The sequence below is a fragment of the Amphiprion ocellaris genome, chromosome 21 (genome assembly GCF_022539595.1).
Source record: "Amphiprion ocellaris isolate individual 3 ecotype Okinawa chromosome 21, ASM2253959v1, whole genome shotgun sequence".
In the NCBI taxonomy this organism is placed as follows: Eukaryota; Metazoa; Chordata; class Actinopteri; family Pomacentridae; genus Amphiprion; species Amphiprion ocellaris.
Window position 1 is genome coordinate 16,087,206 of NC_072786.1, and position 18,917 is coordinate 16,106,122.

The following is an 18,917-nucleotide window of genomic DNA, read 5'->3' on the forward strand; positions in this document are numbered from 1 at the left end:
TTTAAGATTTCCTTGCACTGTAAAGGAGAAGCTCTGCAATCTCGTTATACATTGTATAATGACAATAAAGAATATTCTGTTCTATTCTAAAATTTAACAATGTATACCTTTAGCACCCCTAGTGGATCCACGGAGACACTACAACAGAAAGTACAAAGACACCCGCGTGACATTACAGCAAAACAATCACACGGAGCTGTAGGATTACTTTTATTTACATATAAAAACATAAGTACAGCTGCACAGTGACAGTAAATGTTTTTCTTTTTTTTTTTACACAGTTGGGAGACTAAACACAGAAAGCAACACAGTAAATCTTTTGACAGTGTTCAAACACAAAAAATTGCTTTTTAAGCCATAAACATTTCCAAAAGTAATCTTCATTTAATATTTAATAATCCTTGAACTTATTACGTGGACACCAGATAGGTCGTATTTGCTCACATTGTTGAACTGATAGTGTGGTAACCAATAAGAACATAAATAATTCTCTCTTTTACTCATCACACAAATTACTCAACATAAAATTCTGCAAAACCTATTTTTGTTGGCTAAGAAGTGATTTAACGCAGTTTACCTCAGCATCATTTATCCGCAGTGAGTGTAAACTGACATGAAAACACCAGGAGGCATTTTGGTTACAGCACAAGTACGGTGGCAGTTTTTTTTTTTTAATACAACAGGTGACTCTTCCCTTTTTATTTATCATCTCATCAGAAGAATTAAGTGATTTACAGCTTTGTACAATTAATATTGAGAAATCTATGAACAGCATATATACAATACACACATGTAAAAAGAGAGAGACTGAAGAAAAGGAGCATTTTCAGATTAGAAAATGGACTCTGTGGTGCAGAAAAAAAACATCCAAACTGTAACAAGGAGGGAACACACGAGTGAAAAACAGTTTCAACTGAATACAAACAACAGATTAACACAAGTAGAAATATAGATGTAAAAAAATAACCTTTTAAAAATGTACAAAGGGGAAAACTGAAATATACAAGGAGAGCTCATTAAGGAAAACATGGCCATTCCATTCAGTCCGATGCAGTATAACTGCAGTAAGTTTTTCTCCAAACAAAAAAATAGTGTTGAATTATTGCACCAGGCAACAGAATGTACACAAAATATTTAGTACATATTTTAGCTCAGTAACTACTTAACAAGTACTATTTATTTGAGGATGTCAAAAAAATTAAAGAAAGCAAGGACAACAATAATTTGGTTAATTCTGACTTAAACTGTGTGACAAAATAAACAAACCCAGTTTATTGTGCTTTTAGTACTTTTGAGTTTCCAAGTGTTTGAAGCTTGGACACTTTGTAATTATTTGTGATTTTAGTATTAACAGGATGAGGGAGTTAGTGCCTCAAGTTAACTGTACATAAACACAAGTACTTAGTGACTATATAGTAGTGGGAAGAGAGAACACTGGAGTCTTAAACCATTAAAATATAATACAAGAGAAGATGTGGGCTCACCAGTATTTGCAGGTAGCGTGTTCACTACTGTTCAAAAGTTTGGGCTCACCCAGACAATTCCATGTTTTCCATGAAAACTCACACTTTTATTCATGTGCTAACATAATTGCACAAAGGTTTTCTAACCATCAATTAGCCTTTCAACTCCATTAGCTAACACAATGTAGCATTAGAACACAGCAGTGATGGTTGCTGGAAATGTTCCTCTGTAACCCTATGGAGATATTCCATTAAAAATCAGCTGTTTCAGGCACCCAGATAACTCAACTGGTTGAGTGGCTGACCCATGAACAGGGGCTATAGTCCCTGACGCAACGGCCTGGGTTTGAGTCCAACTCACGGCCCTTTGCTGCAGGTCTTACCCCTACTTTCTATCTGCCTCTACTAGCAACTGTCTAAAAAAAAAAAAAAAACCCAAAAAATTCTCTAAAGAAAAAAAAAAATCAGCTGTTTCCAGCTAGAATAGTCATTTACCACATTAACAATGTCTAGACTGTATTTCCATTTTTATTCAAAAATAAGGACATTTCTAAGTGACTCCAAACTTTTGGATGGTAGTGTAGCTTTTTGTCTTTTGGATTAAGAATCAATCAAATATTAAGAATACAACTGACTTTAAAACAGTTTTCTAAAGTCACCCAAATTCCAATCTTCAAAATTCTTTCATCATTCTAGGAACAAGTTGACAGGATCGATTAGCAACTCATCCTTGACTGGCACCAATAAAACTGAATCCTACTGTGTCACAGAGTTCAATGTTGTAACCAGCAGGTTAAAACTGATACTAATTGATTAGGATAAAGAGATCTGTGTTGTTTCAAGCCATGCACAGTATAGCTGCCTTAATTGTCTTGTCATCGTGGAGTTGCCTTTGAAAATGTATTGGACACAAATAAAAGTATAAAAAAATATTTTTTCATTAACTTATTCACAACATATTTTTTTCATTTTATCCCTTTCACTTAAAAAAAAAGATAAAAATAAAAAGAAATTAAAGACAAACTAGCTTTGTTCCATCTTGCTGCTGATTGTTGGGAATTCAGTGCACCTTAGTAAGAATCTGTGAAAGTATCCAGCACTTTTTTCTAGCTTACTGTCTGTGCAGAACATCGGAGCTTTGATTTCAGAAGTCAGAGTCGGCGTCCATGAGCTCCGCCTCCATTAAATTGGTCCTGGAGTGAATGGGTCCGTATCCAACCCTCCTGCCTGCCGGTACTCGAGCTACATGGGCCATTCTCTCTGATATCCCATCAGGCTGGTCCATCTCTGCGGGGTAGCTGGGCTGCCAGTTGGAGGTTGATGGATGACAACGAGGGCCGAGGCCCAGATCCTCTGGACAGTCGTTGAGGTTCAGCGGGTTGGACAGTAGGCTGCGACTGTAGCCGCTCCGGCTGCTCTGATACTGCAGGTATGAACACCTGTCCTCACAGGACAGACGGTGTGACGGCTGGAAGTCGGGGTATGATCCCGGCAGGACTTCCTCCTCCATCTTCTGCTGCTGCCTCTGCTGTTCCCTCAGATTTGCCACCAGGCTCGGGTGACAGGGCAGTTTAGGTAGACGGGGCACAGAGCTGCGGCCAAACTCCCGCTGGCGATACGCCTGGTGGTCGGCCACCTCCTCCACCGGACGCACCTCCTTCTTCCTCTTCTTCTTCTTCTTTTTCCTCTTGATCATCTCTGGTGAGATCTCGGCCTCCACCATCCACAGCCTGTTCCTCTCTTCTGGAGGTGGCACTGTAGATAAAAACAGAAAATTTATATGACTGTTTAGACTCTCAGTCATACAGGTCCTGGTCATCCTAGGAGCTTCAGTAGAAATCAAGTGGATTTCTCTTGTAGGTTCTTCAAGATGTTTCACCTCTCATTCAAGAAGAGTTCAGAGATGAACCGCCTTCAAGAACATAAAAGAGAAGTCCAGTTGATTTCTACTGAAGCTTCTAGGAAAATAAATAAACCTCTTTATGGAAGTAAGTGACACCATCAGAATCAGCATCAGATTTATTGGTCTATTCCATGAACACTTTCACGGAATTGGACTCTGGGGTTTTCTTTGCAGAGAGAGCGCAGCACTCCGCCAAGGCTGCTCAGTCATTGCATCAGTTTCGACAGATGAAATCTTGAAAAAATTTGTGGCAGAAATCACAGCAACATAGAATGTGTCCATTTAATATAGATGTACCTACAAACAAAATTACCTTGCGCTGAGCACAGGCGTGTGTCATGCATGTGTACGTTATGTACGGATACGAATCACATGACCTAAATATGTAGCAGGTGGCTGGAATTGATGGGACTAGGAAACATCCCCACAATTTAATCAATTGTTCCTCGTATCATTTCTGACAGATAAGTCTCAATAAGTTCGCAACGATCAATTTGTAGTAGGATTGCAATCATATGATCATCACCAGGCAGATGACAGTGTTTACTTGTTGTCATAGTTACAGTGACATCATGACGCTATTTCGCAAGGATACAGAAATCTGAAAACAATCTGTGGATCCAGACTATAAGCCACATCGCGGCCAAAATCTATTCAATTGGTCCTTGTGTCATTTCTGACCTAAAAATTTCCTCCAAATCTGTTAATCCATTTTCAAGTAATGTTGCTAACAGACAGACAAATGGCAGTCGTCACACAACTCTGCAGAAGCTCTGCCTCCTTGACAGAATAATAAAATACATGTGTATTTAAACATGGGCAACAGCATAGAGGGAAAATCAGTCTTTAACTACTATGTACAGCTGTAAATATGTGAAAAAGAGCATGTTTAAGTCAGAGTTTTAGAGCAAAATTAAATTTAACTAACGTTTAGTGATAAAAAAATGCAAACAGAATTTGAGACACCATATATACACATGAGAAAGGTGGATGATAATATAATAGAACAGCGAGCAGCATATAAACAGGTCTGGGATATACATTTTATACAGTATGTTCAGTAATTTGTGATTGGGATTCAAATTGAGCTGCTCCTGAATTGTTTAGCAGAGTGATGGGCAGGAGGAAGAAACTGTGTCTGGTTGGGTAGATGGAGAACATGTGACACATTTATTGCATATTAGTATTATGTCAGAGTCACAGCCTCCGGATCTCACCTGGTGTACCAGTGGGAGTAACAGAAATGTCCTGAGGCAGGATGGCTCCTCTTCTGGCCACCATCTTGGTCACATGCTGTGCCCAGGCTGACGACATGTCATTGGACGGCTCATTTAGGTCAAAATTGATTCCAGCTATGAGAGAGAAAAGACAAACCACAAACCCTTCATTTAGACTCAGCTAAGGACAGCGTTAAATGTACCTCCACAGCACCTCAACTGCCCTGAATTATGGCACAGTAAATAAGCATGGCAGCCTCAGCAGCTCACAGTTTACACAAGTCGTTCACTGCTTAACTACAGACAGAAAGACACTGGGATGTAGAAAGTACATCTAATGAAAAATAACACACAGTGGTTCACAAAAAGGGTAAAGAATGACATCTGCAGCACATGTTTTTTACATTTTGCGACTGAAGACAATAAAACTTAAAGAGTTGCAATATTTACATGACAAAAAAAAAAACTATTATTATACATTAATGCCGCATTAAAGAAATTGTACAATTTCCAAAAACAGAATCAGAGAAAGAGCCTCTTCTACCAAATGGAGAACATGTTGTGTTTTTGGATTTTGAGTGAAGCAGCCCTTTGCTATTGGGTGAAAAAAGAAGCAATTTATGAATGATAAACATCCAATAACTAGTTTAATAAGCTGCCACAAACAAGCTAAATAAGACTCCTTGCTAAAATTTGTAGTTTCAGTTATTTACCACAAGATGGAAGTATTCACTGTGTGAAATGCTCCATAATTTATCACGAATGATCAGTTTACTCCTAATTCTTTCGCTGCAATACTCACCCACTGGTCCATCATGGGATACAGTGTGCATGCTGAACGACAGCTCCTTCTCCGGGTCCTTGTGGAGCTCCTTCCTCATCGCAAACGCCTTAGCGATCATCTTGCTCTTCTTTATCCTCTTCGGTTCATTGTCACTGCGGCCGATGATCCTGACAAAACAGCAAAATTTATGTTAAAAGGCACAGAACGAGGAGCCGCTGCAGATGAGATGTGCTTCACGGAACAATCGAGGCAGAGTGATTTTTTTTTTTTTAGAACAAAAGCTATGATTTTTGTTAGCATATTCAGCCCTGATCCACGAAAAATAACACACTGGGACTTAATGGTTTAATAGGTATGTGATGGATCGCACTGCTACTGCTATGTGACTTTGGACAAGATGCTGAAATCCTACAACACTGGTGAGAAAATCCGAAGCTAAAACTGAAAGCAATAATTCCCAGAAGACGAATCACTGTTTTTTTCCCCAAAGCAAATTCCACTGAAGTCACAGTGATCCCTTGTGCACAAAACAAGGAACAAATTCACACACAGGGGACACAAAGCAAGACTAGATGTATGTACTTTGAAATTAATAGAGTAAAATTCACAATTTTAAAGAAAGTTGGTCAAGAAACTTACACAGAAAACGAGTAAAGACTGTTAGAGTTTGAAAAAGAATATTTAAAAGGCAGAAACAATAGCATCAAGCACAGTTTTTACCATTACAATCTTCAGAAAACTGTCCATTTTGTTATTAACGCTACATTTCCCTTGATGTTTACTTACTTGCACCAGGTGCGTTTCCAGATCAGGATGGTGGCTTTGGTCCAGACCCAGGTGCTCATGGCGATTCCAGTCCCGAACATGGAGAACAAGTTGATCTTCTCCACCATCAGGCTGGGACGGTTCTTAATGGTGCATTCTGGGATCGGCTTGTTGGTCTGAGAGGCGATTGTCACATTGGCTTCACACCTGTTGGAAACACATGATCAGGCCACAGCACCTTATAGCCACTGAAATTCATTCAAACGCTCAGTCTAGTGAATAAGAAGCTCTTTTACGTGTCAGGGAGGGAGAGAGCAGTTTACATTTTTGAGGCTAAATTAATTCCAGTCCAGCCAGTGTCAACACTGTGGGGAAATAGGGCCACATTCACTGCTGCACGCTGAGAGGCTAAACGGCGGTTTGGTGTCTCAACAGCATCAGTTTGTGGATTTCTGTGTGTGATTGGATGAACCTAAAGAGGTGGCTGGAATATGAGTGCTGATTTATGAAGCAGCTCTGAAGCAAGAAGGCAGGTGTAAAACCTTAAACCTTACTGTGCAATGCAGGAACTAGAATAAAATGAAAAAGACCTGAAAAGATAAAAAACTGGCAAGATGACGCACAAAACGAGACACTAAAGGACCAAACTGACCAAAATAAGATGCAGAATGACTAAAGTTAAATACAAAGATGCAAAAAACTATCCAAAAAGAAACTGAAAGTTATCACAAAAGACTGAAACTGACCAAAATAAGATGCTAAATATGATTGAAGTTAAAGATGAATGACCTGAAAGGACAAAAAAAACCTATCAAAATTCAACAAAAAACAACCACAAAGAGACATAAACTAACTAGAAATAAATGAAAAAGACATGAAAAGACAAAAAGCTGAAAAAATAAGGAACCAAATTACCACCAAACGACACTAAATGTCCAAAATAAGATGCAAAATGATTAAAGTTACATACGAATGACCTGAAAAAAAAAACTACAAAACTATCAAAAACCTATCAAAAATAAACAGAGTTGCCACAAAACACTAAAACTGACCAAAATAAGATGCAGAATGACTAAAGTTAAATACAAATACCCAAAAATCTATCAAAAAGATACTGAAAGTTACCATAAAAGGCTGAAATTGACCAAAACAAGACATTAAACATGATTGAAGTTGAAGACAAATGACTTGAAAAGACAAAAAACTATCAAAATTCAACACAAAACAACCACAAAGAGACATAAACTAACTAGAACTGAACGAAAAAGACACGAAAAGACAAAAAAATTGACAAAATGAGGAACAACATGACAACCAAGACACACTAAATGACCACAATAAGATGCGGAATGACTAAAGTTAAATACAAATAACCTGAAAAGACCTAAAAAACTATCAAAATAAACAGAGTTGCCACAAAACACTAAAACTGACTGAAATTAGATGCTAATTTAAATCAAAGACTGATGACCAGAAAAGACAAAAAACTGTCAAAATTCAACACAAAACAACCACAAAGAGCCACAAACTAACTAGAATCAAATGAAAAAGACATGAAAAGATAAAAAAAAAACCTGGCAAAATGAGGCACAACGAGACATTAAATGACCAAACTGACCAAAATAAGATGCAGAATGACTAAAGGTAAATACAAAGACCCAAAAAACTACCAAAAAGAAACTGAAAGTTACCACAAAGGACTGAAACTGACCAAAATAAGATGCTAAATATGATTGACGTTAAAGATGAATGACCTGAAAAGACAAAAAACTATCAAAATTCAACACATGACAGCCACAACGAGACACAAACTAACTAGAATTAAACGAAAAAGACATGAAAAGACAAAACACTGGCAAAATGAAGAACAAAATGACCATCGAGAGACACTAAACGTTAGAAATCAGCCTGAAGAACTTACAGCACATATTCTCTGAAGCTCCTCTCCCACTCAGCCTGGTTGAAGAAGTCATAAAAGTGGCAGCCGAAGGTGATGAACACAAAGCCAAAAGCGAGGAATCCAAATATTCCTGATGTGAAGAAACAGAAATAAGTTACATGTGCTGCTGACCTTCAAGTGTACAAGTGATCGGATCACATTTCAGGTTCTTGCTGTTTTTATTGACTTGTAAAAAAAAACTGCTTCACTCACTGTTCACCTGGAACAGCATGTACAGCAAACCAAAGCTCATATTTATCCTTCGGGCAACTCAGGTTTTCAGTTTCATCCCATGCTGCTTTCAGATGTTTTTGTTTTACTTGTCTCAATCTTAACTGCTCCATTTTTTCTTAATGGCTTTATTATTTTACTAACATTAGGACTTTCATAGCCATTTTTAATCCGTCATCTTACATCTTTACTCATTTTATGTTGCTCTACTAAACCGTAAATGAAGCCTCTTCGTCAGTATATTCTGAGTTTATGTCAGACGCTTTGTTACTACCCCAAGGAGGCTGGGCCTCGGCAAAGGTACATGACGATCAGCGTTGGTTTGTCTGTCTGTCTGTTAGCAACATTACTCAAAAATGGACTAATGGATTTGGATGAAACAATTGATTAAATTGTGGGGGTGTTTCTGAGTCCCATCAATTCCAGCCACCTGCTACATATTTAGGTCACGTGACTCGGTATCGCACATAATGAACACATGCATAACACACGCCTGTGCTCAGCACAAGGTCATTTTGTTTGTGGGTACATCTATATTAAATGGCCATATTCTATTTTACTGAGATTTCTGCCACTAATTTTTTCAAGATTTCAGCCATCAGAAATGATACGACTGAGCAGCCTTGGAGTACTGCACTCTCTGAGTCCTTTTCTTGTTCCAAAAATGATTCACACAGAATGGGAAAAGAAGTGCAAATGTAAGAGGAATAGTGAGTAAAATGATTGTAACATACCAGATTCTTACTTATTTTCCTCTTTTTAAGTTTGTGGTATATTAAATCATATCATCCTCTACAGTGGACATGAGTAGGCCTATTACATAGTGCCATCAAAAGCATATACAGTCTTTATTCAGTGTGCCCAATTTTTACCTCGTTACGTGTCCATATGGTGTTTTTATATATTGAACAACATGCGTACTGATGAAATCCTAACAAAACAAAGATTCAGACTTCTGGGGTTTCATATGGAGCAAATCAAAGGAACTAATCCTATCAACTTGCAAGGTGATGCTTTCTGTATTATTACTCTTTGTCAGAATCAAGTTTCTAACTTGAATGGTTGAATTAATACAATAATCTAAACTGCCATTGTGTTGCACAGATTCTAGTCTTTGAGCAGAAGCCAGAAAAAAGCAACTGTGTGGGTGTACAGCTGAGCCATTTTAAGAGAGGGATGGATTATTTTCATGGAAAAATTCAAAGGAGACAGTATTTGAGCCATCGAAAGTGACACTGTGCATTATTGTTTTGAGTTCAGAAGTCTGATGGAGCATGAGAAAAAGCTGTTTCTCAGCCTGTTCGTCCTGCATTTTAAGGATCTGAGTGTCTTCCCTGATGGCAGCAGGCTGAACAGCTGCTGGCCAGGGTGGGTGCTGTCTGCCCAGATACACACCAATGAGTTTTTAGGGGTGCTGGTATCAACTCTAATGAGAATGATTTGGACTAGTAAAAAAAAAAAAAAAAAAAAAAAAGACAATAAACAGCAGAACTTACCAAGTCTCAGCATTGTCTCATTGATTTTGCTGGCTGCTTTCTCACTCAACAGTCCTGGGTGGTTACTCTTGATGGAAAATAACGTCATGACACCTAAGAAAAAAGACAGTAAATTAGCAAATATATGATATAAAAGTTGAGATTTGAGCCTAAAGACAAAACAAGACCAAACCCTGCCGTCTATATTAATGCGTAAACTCACCCCGAATGAGGAAGTAGCCACCGACAACCAGCACTACTCCGATGGGTGCCAACACAAAGCCGGCGCGATATCTATAGTTCTTGTAGCCGACAAAACAGATCCCGCTCACAGAGTCTCCATCCACCTTTGGACAACCAGACATGGAAGCAAAATATGAGAAAAGTGACACAACCTTCATTAGAAGTCTTAAAGCAAACGTCCTCATACACACCTCAGCGATAGCCAGGATGGCCACAGTGAGGACGAAGGGGATGGACCAGGTGACCATGTGGAAGTAGGAGGTTCGACCGGACAGCGGCTGGTGAGTCGTGCCCAGAGCTTTAAAGGACGTGTGCCAGGCATACGTGAGCATGACGAACCAAATCACACCCGACATCAGGGAGTAGTAGACGATGATGAAGATGGTGACGCATGAGAGCGTTTCTGAAGACCTGGGAGGGAGTTTTTTTTTAGAGATTTGTTCGACCACGCATAATTTTTTGTTATGCTTTTAATTTGAAAAACCAATCTAACACTTACGACGGCTCCCCGAGTCGCATCGTGTTGTCGCTCTTGCATACGATCTCTTTGCGCGCTCCATCCAGGAACTGAGCCAGCCAGCCGATACTTCCCACAAAGAAGCAGGCGTTGATGTAGAAGAGGATGACGGCCGGGTAGCGGTTGGAGTTTTTCCAGTCGGCGAGAAACGTGGCCTAAAAAATAGGAAATAGAGTTAACAATACGGAATAGAGGAAGTTAAACCTAACAAGAAGAACTCTGGGTGCTGCTTTTACGTCTCACCAGTGTGAAGAAGGTGCAGAGGAGGGTGATGGTGCCAAAGTAAGCGATGTAGGCGTGCATGTCGTTGTGCTCCTCCTCGGTGAACAGAGGGTTGTCACACTGGATGCCGCAGCCTTCAACGTCTTTGTACCAGCTGGACTGAATGTCCGTCTTCACCAGAGGAGCCTCACACTGACCTGATGTGTTGAACTTCAGCTTCTGCACCTCATTCTGCACAAGAAGGGAGCTTTTAATGAGTTATATCTTTCACTAGCATTTCCTACAAATATTGCAGAATTTTACACACAACACAACACTGATTTAAAGCTACAACTGGGATTTGGAGGACATTTTATGTCCCACCCATCAAATTTCAAATAATCCATGCACAAAATAATAAAACATGCAGTTGTTATGTATATTTACTTGTCCTGAGACCAAATCTAAAAAAAAAAAAAAAAAAAAAAAAAAAAAACTACAGGAATAGAATGTTTGAAAATGTTTTAAAAATACCAAATAAGTCTGGAGTTTCCCCTAAAATACCATTTTCCTCTTGTCCCATAACCTTGATGACCTAATTAAATCTCAAATGAAACAGTTAAAATGAAATTTAAATCTCCTTTTTATGGTATTGTTTTTTTCATTGATGTCTCTTGTAACATTTTGTGACATTTTTTTAATCAACATAATATTTCAAATAATATTTGAAATAATAATTATTATGCATGGAACATGTGTCCCACAACAACCCTGTTAGCATAACCTTTTTTAGCTGGTAGAAGAAGAAGAAAACAGTAAATCACCTGAAACGCTGGAATTAACATCATCAAACAGTTTTCCAAAAGAATGTGTAGAGCAAAGCTATGTCCTCTCTTCGAGTTTTCATATTTTCATAACATTGTCGGCCTTGATTAAATGTCTCACTCTACCTCATATTATCAGGATAAGACTAATTCTTTTTACTTTTTTTCCATCAGTCAGTTTGTCCTCTTGGTCAGCAGTAACAGCTAGCTAAATATCCAGCTTCTACTGCTGAGAAAAAGCTAACATTAGCATGGATTAGCAACCCTGTCACTGTGATTAGAGTAGGGTTAGCAAACAACAAATAAAACATGGAATAAAAATGGTACCACTGATGTGTAAACTGAGCCAATCAAGCTTTTGATAGTTTATTACCTATTACTGATGAATATGGAGCAGAAAATTGTAAAAGAGAAGGTTAGTTTTTCAAAAATTTTGAAGCCCAAATGTCCTCCAATTCTGGAACGACTCAACTAGCAAACCTTTGGCACTTTTACTATTCTGTTAATGGACTAAAAAGTTAAATGGACAGTTCAGGTAAAAGTCAAAGGTTGTTGCTCTCTAGTTGACCCTGACCTCTGACCTTGCTAGAAGAGACTTTCCTCTTCGGGAATGAGTAAAGCATCATTACATGACAGAGGAACATACCGAGCAGCCCACAGGGAATTTGTCACATTTGAGGAAGCTGGGCCATCCTCGCTCCTGATCCACGATGCTGCACGGCCGACGTGTAGCCAGACACAAGCTCTGACTGGGCAGCTCCACCCGGCCGTTCTCGCATTTGGGCATGTAGACGGCGCAGAGCAACGGCTGGATGACGGACCAACAGCGAGGAGCGTTCCGCAAACCTGCGACACAGAAACAGCATTTAAAAAAAAAAAAAACTCTTAAAATTTGACACTGGAGATGTCCAGCAGGGGTGAATGTGATAGCATCAAGAGCTGGACTGATCAGCTGATCTTCATTATAATTACTGGAAGGTGGAGATTTACACATGAAAACACATCAGTCAGCTGAATAAACTGTGGCTATTCTCATTCACACATGTACTTGTGTGTTTGCAATCAATTAGTCAACCAATAGAAACTTATCAGGCAACTACCTACTAACATTTCAGACAGAACAAGCAACGTGAGGACATCACATAAATAGCGATCAGCGTTTTCTGACAATTCATCCACCAACTCAATAATTAAGGAAATAATCAGCAGATTCATTGACAGTAATTGCTTGTAAAAGCAATAATTCTCATCCATGAGGACCCAACTAACACCTTTTATGCTTCTTATTAGTTCTGTTTTTACACTGTACTTAAATTTTTTAATGCTTTTTTTAAAACTGTAAATACCAACAATTTTGCATTTTTTGTTTTCTTAATATCAACAATTTGCACATTTACGGTAAACATCAGCAATTTTGGCATCTTATTTCTTCAATAAGCACAATTTGCACATTAATTGCACATTCTTTGTACACTGTTTGTTTTTTAATCTTTCTTGAATGTAACATGTGTGAGCTCAATAAAGTATCTATCTATATATCCATCTATCTATTTATAGTCTATCTATAGTCTATCTATTTACTGTAATTAAAAGACAGACAGCAAAAATGAAGAAAAATCTGAGAATAGTCCCGATTAGGCCTGGTGAAATGTTTGGATATGAAATGTGATAAATGTTAAAGCATTCCTGAGGATTCCAGAACATTTCATGTGGGCGTAACTATGTTTTCCTGGCAGCAATCTGATAAAATCCAAAAAGCACAAACCTCCAGAATGGACATTTTTCCATCTTAAAGGACAAATCTTGGAGACCTGTGAGTCAGATCAGGGTCTGACGCATCATTAGAGAGCCCTTTATAAATGTGAGGGTCTTCTTACAGAATATCTAAACCCCTTTTATCATCAGTTGTTTCCTCTGTAGCACCTTTGAATGATCCCTTTTGTGGCCTTTTAATGGGTTTTAACACTTCATTTCTCCTCCAATCTCTGCTGCTCCGAGTACTTGAGACTTCTCATCACAGGCCATTATCACATTAAAACAACTCACAATTAACACTCAGTAGTTCTGTGCAGCCATAGCAACACTGAAATTTATCAGATTAATCCATTTATTCAGATATGTATCGATTTTTAAAATTCCTACTACAAAATGAAAGCATGGAAGCCAAATTCTTACTAATATTAAACGCAAAAATGCACTTTTTTCTGATACTGACTTAAGTGCAAGATTGAAATACTACTTGTGATGTGGTAATGCTGTTCCATAATAATTTTAATTATACCTGTATCACGTCCTGCATATGCAAATCCTGTAAATCTTCACAATAAATCTACAGTGCATGACCCTGATGCAGTTTTGAGGCTTTTTCACCTCCTCTTTTTTTAAGGATTTTCATGTTTTATCACATAATCAAACAGCAGAATGATCAATTATGGGTTAGAAAATGAGATCCAGCATCTTTAAGTCTTTTCCTGATTTCATTAAATCTTACCAGACCACATGGTCAACTTCTCAAAAGCCTCTTCTTGGGTGCTGGAGTCCTCAGCCAGGATCAGAGAAGTATGAGAATAAGGCAAAGGCGACCCCAGACATGTATTGTACTTCAGAGCCTCACATGTTGTAGTTTTCTTGCAGTTATCCTCAAATATGGTCCCGTTTGGAGACAACGCAGCTCCGGAGCCTGACAGCCAGGCAGCCAAGACGCAAAGCATCCCGTAAAAGCCAACAATGGGGCTCCGAGCCTGGGAAGACATCTTGGGGGGGAAGAGATTCAACTGTACAGTAAAAATACAAGAAAAAGAAAAGATCACGTTGATTTCTTCAGTAATCTAGCTTCCTAAGAAAGCAGCAGAGGAGGTTTTTTCTTCATGAGATTGAAGTTTCCAAACGAGCCATGGCGAAGAAAAGCTGCTCCAAAGTTTCCTCCCAAACTTTTTTCAGTCTGCACTCCTCGTCCGATCCCTGCTGGATCCAAATGAATTCCTTCATTATCCAGAAAAAGAAACCTCTCCCAACAGAAGCAAAAACTTTCCTCCTGGCGAGAAAAAGCGGAAGATCAACGTAAAAACTCAAACAAAGTGTTCATTTGGCTGCGCGTAAAGTAAAGGGAACAAGCGAGAAAGTTGCAGATTTCGCCCTCCCCCCACCTTCCAAAAAAAACTTGCCATGAAAAAGTCTGGATCTCTGTAATAGGAGCTCTAGCTCACATGCACCACCCCTTCTCCAAAGCCCCCTTTTCTCATACAGGCAGAAAAATAAGATGGCAAATGAACCGATATCTCAGTCCCAGGAGGTGATTCTCCTCCTGCAGGAGTGTGTGAGGAGAGTTTAGCTGTTGTGTTGCTCCTCAGCGCATGTTTTTTGTCTCTGCTATGCACATGGTGGGGGAGAGCCAGGGCAACAAAACCTCCCTTCCCATCCCCCCTCTGCAAATGGAAGAATGTGCCTTATGGCAGGGCCTTCTCCAGGATCCTCATCCTCCAGGACCCCCACCTCAAAGCATCTCAGACCCCCATCTGACAGGTTTGCTCTCATGTGAGGAGCTTTTTCTGTGCTTTGTGCTGAATCTTCACACAGTGTGGGCTGATGCTGCATGTTCTCACTGAGCAGGTAGTGTTTTTATGAACCTCAAGGATCCTCAGCTGCTCCTCAAACCTTCTGACAGACCTTCTCCCATAAAATAGATTTAAACTATATTTGCGCGCAAACATGTTTCTCAGAACTCACTTTAGTTGCTGATGTAGTTTTAATTAAGAATGATTATTGTTCACCGCTATTAAATAAGATAAGGATGTGTGGGGAAAAGATCAAAATAAACAAATAATACATATACAGTATGTATATGGATTGCTCTTAATTCTGTCAGTAATGTTTGTACCTTTTTTAATGTTGTGTTTTTATCCGTCTTCTAAATTCTGAAGATTTTATAATGCATCTGCTGACCAGTGAAGCACTTTGTAACATGGATTTTGAAAAAAAAAAAAATACCATTGCTGTAGTCTTTACATATAATTATATGAATAGGTATATGATATGTAGTATAATATCTAAAATATTAAATATATATATTAGTGCTGGGCAATGATTAAAAGTTTTAATCGCAACTAATGGCATTATTATGCAGAAATTTAAACAATGAATTTTAAGGTAGTGTATTCTGCACTTTTCTTTTAAAAGCACTGCTATAGAAACAAAAATGCAATCACATTTGATTTGCAAACACTTTAAACAAATAAAGTGCTTTTTAACAGCAGTATTCCCTTTACACAGCAACAGTTAAAATATTTCTTGTGAATCTCAACCTAAACATTAATGTGATCAAATCAACCCAAAGCTACTTGCCACAGCAAGGGCATTAACGCTTTATCTGGGGTCCGTTTCACGAAGCAGGTTTAGTGAAAACTCTGAGTTTTCTATCTCAGAGTAGATCAACTCAGAGTTCAGGGTTAAACTCAGAGTTTGTTGAACCTGCTTCGTGAAACGGACCCCTGGTGTGTTATAGAAAAGCAAGTTATCCTCAGAGTCTAGAGCCACGATCATAACATTATAACAGGAACATTCCCAGCAACAGCAAGTTTCCTATTTTTTCTGAACAGCAGAAACATTTTTCTTTTATCAGGGAGCAGCAGAAACAGTAGCAGCTGTCCATGTTAGTGAGGTGAAGTGGTCCAACACTAAAAAGTACACAGCTGGGACTGACTGTGCAGAAGACTTTTTAGTCTGTGAAGTCCATGTTTTCCAGTGATGCTGGTTTGAGGCTCATAAGTGCCGTCATTTGTTGTAATCCTAAGAACGTTCCTCAAACCAACGTCTTCCACAATACTAATCTGAATGCAGTCTATAGCTAACGACTTCACTGTGACATTTGTTAGCTTGTCTTGTTTTAGTTTATCTCTGTTTCTCCCACAGCTGCATCCAGTCTGACTCAGGTATTCTATGGTGATTCATGGAGAGAAATGAGGTGTTTTTCCTTGAGTAACCTGAGAGACTTTGGGAATGGGCAAGAAGACATGAGGATAAAAATATTATTGTAGACAGTAATTTCCTACATTTACAGTCTTTTTATTGTATCATCTGCTCTGTTTTTTATATTTCTGTCTATACATTTTGTGTATTATGCATTTGTCTGTGCGTACTGAGTTAGAAAATCCGGTCTTAGTTAACTGACAAAGTGGTAAAAGACAAGTTTTTTTTAATTTAAAATTATCAATATGAAGTGAAAGTTGATTGCGCAACATAATGGCAGTAGAATAATGGCGCCATCCACTTTAAGATTCCTTCCTATAGCCCTTGCTTTCGCTATAAAATTCTGTCTGCCGTCAGGTCTGGAGTGAAGCAGAACCAGGACGTCACTTTTTTCACCGTAGTAATATCAGTAGCTAATCCAGGCATCTGAAATGACTGATGGTGATCAAAACTGAGGTCAAAGAGGAGAGAACCTCAGAGCTCTGGGACTCCAGAAGGCTCAAAAACCAACATTTACTTGACAGTATTCCAACTGAACAGTAAGTAATAAAACCTGACTACTTACTAATACAACTGTCTGTTCTACTCTTCCTTAATCATAGCGATGAAACTGAGGCTCCATGCTGTGTTGTTGGTTGTAGGGAGACTTTGAGGAAAATGGAAATTGATCCAGTTTTTGCAGCAGCAGCTCCAACAGCAAGACCACTTGAAAACATGAGGAGGGGAGTTAAAACATTGTCTGTTTTCACTTTAATTTGTAGTTGAGTAACACTAAAAGCAAATTTTTTGTTCTGCAGCGTGCTGTAATTTATTAATTTATCATTAAACATGAGGACATCATTTTTAGTCTTGAAATTAGAAAGAAAATTTGGATGTCACTTGACATTTGTTCAATTTTCTCATGCCTTTTGCAACATTCTATTGTGAAGTTTTCATGTCTGACTGTCTTTTTAACAGTTACATTGTTGCTCTTTCTTATAAAGCACATGGGAAATTTTGAAAGGTTTCTACAGATACAAAGTTTATTCTTCTTCTTACTAAATAATGCACAATATGCTTGAAAATGTGTCAGAACAGTAAATGTTTTTAATAAGAAGTTTTCTGAAAGAAGACCTTGAGGCTGCCAGACCACATACGGATACTTTACCTTTTTATTTCTGGAGACGGTCACTGTATGTAGGTACATAAAGAAGAGTACATTTACCTCACCCTCTTCTAGAGCAGAATGTACCAATTATCCAGGCATTCAAAATATTTACTCTATACTGAAAACACTATACAGCAGAGATATAATCAAACAAATGCAAGATGTTTAAAAAACATCTAAATCTGCTTTAGAAAAACTGTTTATTGTTGGGAATTTCCCCTTAAATATGATGCAATAAGAATTTCTCAGTTTTTATTTTGAATCATATATTAAGAATTTACGTGAAGTTTTCGTTGTTACATGACAGTACATGTCAGCAGAGTGTGTGTGAGTATATGTGTGTGTGAGAGAGGCAGTGAAGGAACACGGCTAATAACTCAAAACTGCTTTAAATGACTCTCCTCTGGGACACTCCTAATGGTCTGAGCTTCCTCTGTCCTGGTTAAGGAGGCTGCAGAAATCTAAAATATTAACATACATGAAACTCTAAACTCACACAGTCACATTTTTAATGCTCAAGTTATGTTTTTATTTTGAACACGCCGGCCGGGACACCAGTAAAAACACATTTGTAGCAGGTCAGATCTGCACCATGGTGGTGGTGTTGTTGTTGCATTAATTGGAAAGTGCACTTGTGGTATTTGCACGGCGGCTGATGCTTTGTTTCTCCGCCGGTGTTTTGAGAGTAAAACTGGGTTAACTGTGTGTGTGTGTGTGTGTGTGTGTGTGTGTGTGTGTGTGTGTGTGTGTGTGTGTGTGTGTGTGTGTCTGGGCCTCCTTAAAACCCACAGCAACATGGCTGCCTGAGTGAGTCAGAGGGACCACACACAGAGGCCTGGAGCCGCTCAGGGCAACACACACTCACTCTAACCCAATCACACTCACTACAACACACTCCTACAGACCCACACACTGTCACTTTTCCACCTTTTTTTTTTTTTTTTTTTTAACTAAACTACACATCATAACTCTTTAAAAAAAAAAAAAAAAAGTACTGAATTTTCACTCCTTTGTGCCATCCAAATGGAGATCCAGTCGGTCCTGCCGTGTGCCAAACTCAGTAAGGGGGAGTTCCTGGAGCTGTTACTAACATAGAAATGTCATGTTTAGATTGGGGACTTGTGTCAAAGGCTGTTACACATGCAGGACTGTTTCTGCTCCCAAAGATTACAGGCGTCAGGTTTCAGGCTGATATGTCTCACAACTCGAGGTTTTTATTCGCCGTGCGGAGAAACGGGGAGGA

At 38.7% G+C, this 18,917-nt stretch overlaps 1 protein-coding gene across 1 annotated transcript; it reads right to left on the reverse strand.

Moving 5' to 3' along the window:
* Positions 1-197: 197 nt before the first annotated feature.
* Positions 198-14,915, reverse strand: smo (smoothened, frizzled class receptor). Its single transcript, XM_023274606.3, has 12 exons — positions 14,054-14,915; positions 12,209-12,408; positions 10,781-10,990; positions 10,520-10,692; positions 10,212-10,431; positions 10,001-10,124; positions 9,799-9,891; positions 8,054-8,162; positions 6,154-6,339; positions 5,386-5,534; positions 4,584-4,718; positions 198-3,218 (listed from the first exon to the last, which is right to left on the reverse strand). Exons 1-12 carry the CDS (start codon positions 14,313-14,315, stop codon positions 2,608-2,610), a joined length of 2,472 nt encoding a protein of 823 aa, XP_023130374.1. The 5' UTR covers positions 14,316-14,915; the 3' UTR covers positions 198-2,607.
* Positions 14,916-18,917: the final 4,002 nt, after the last annotated feature.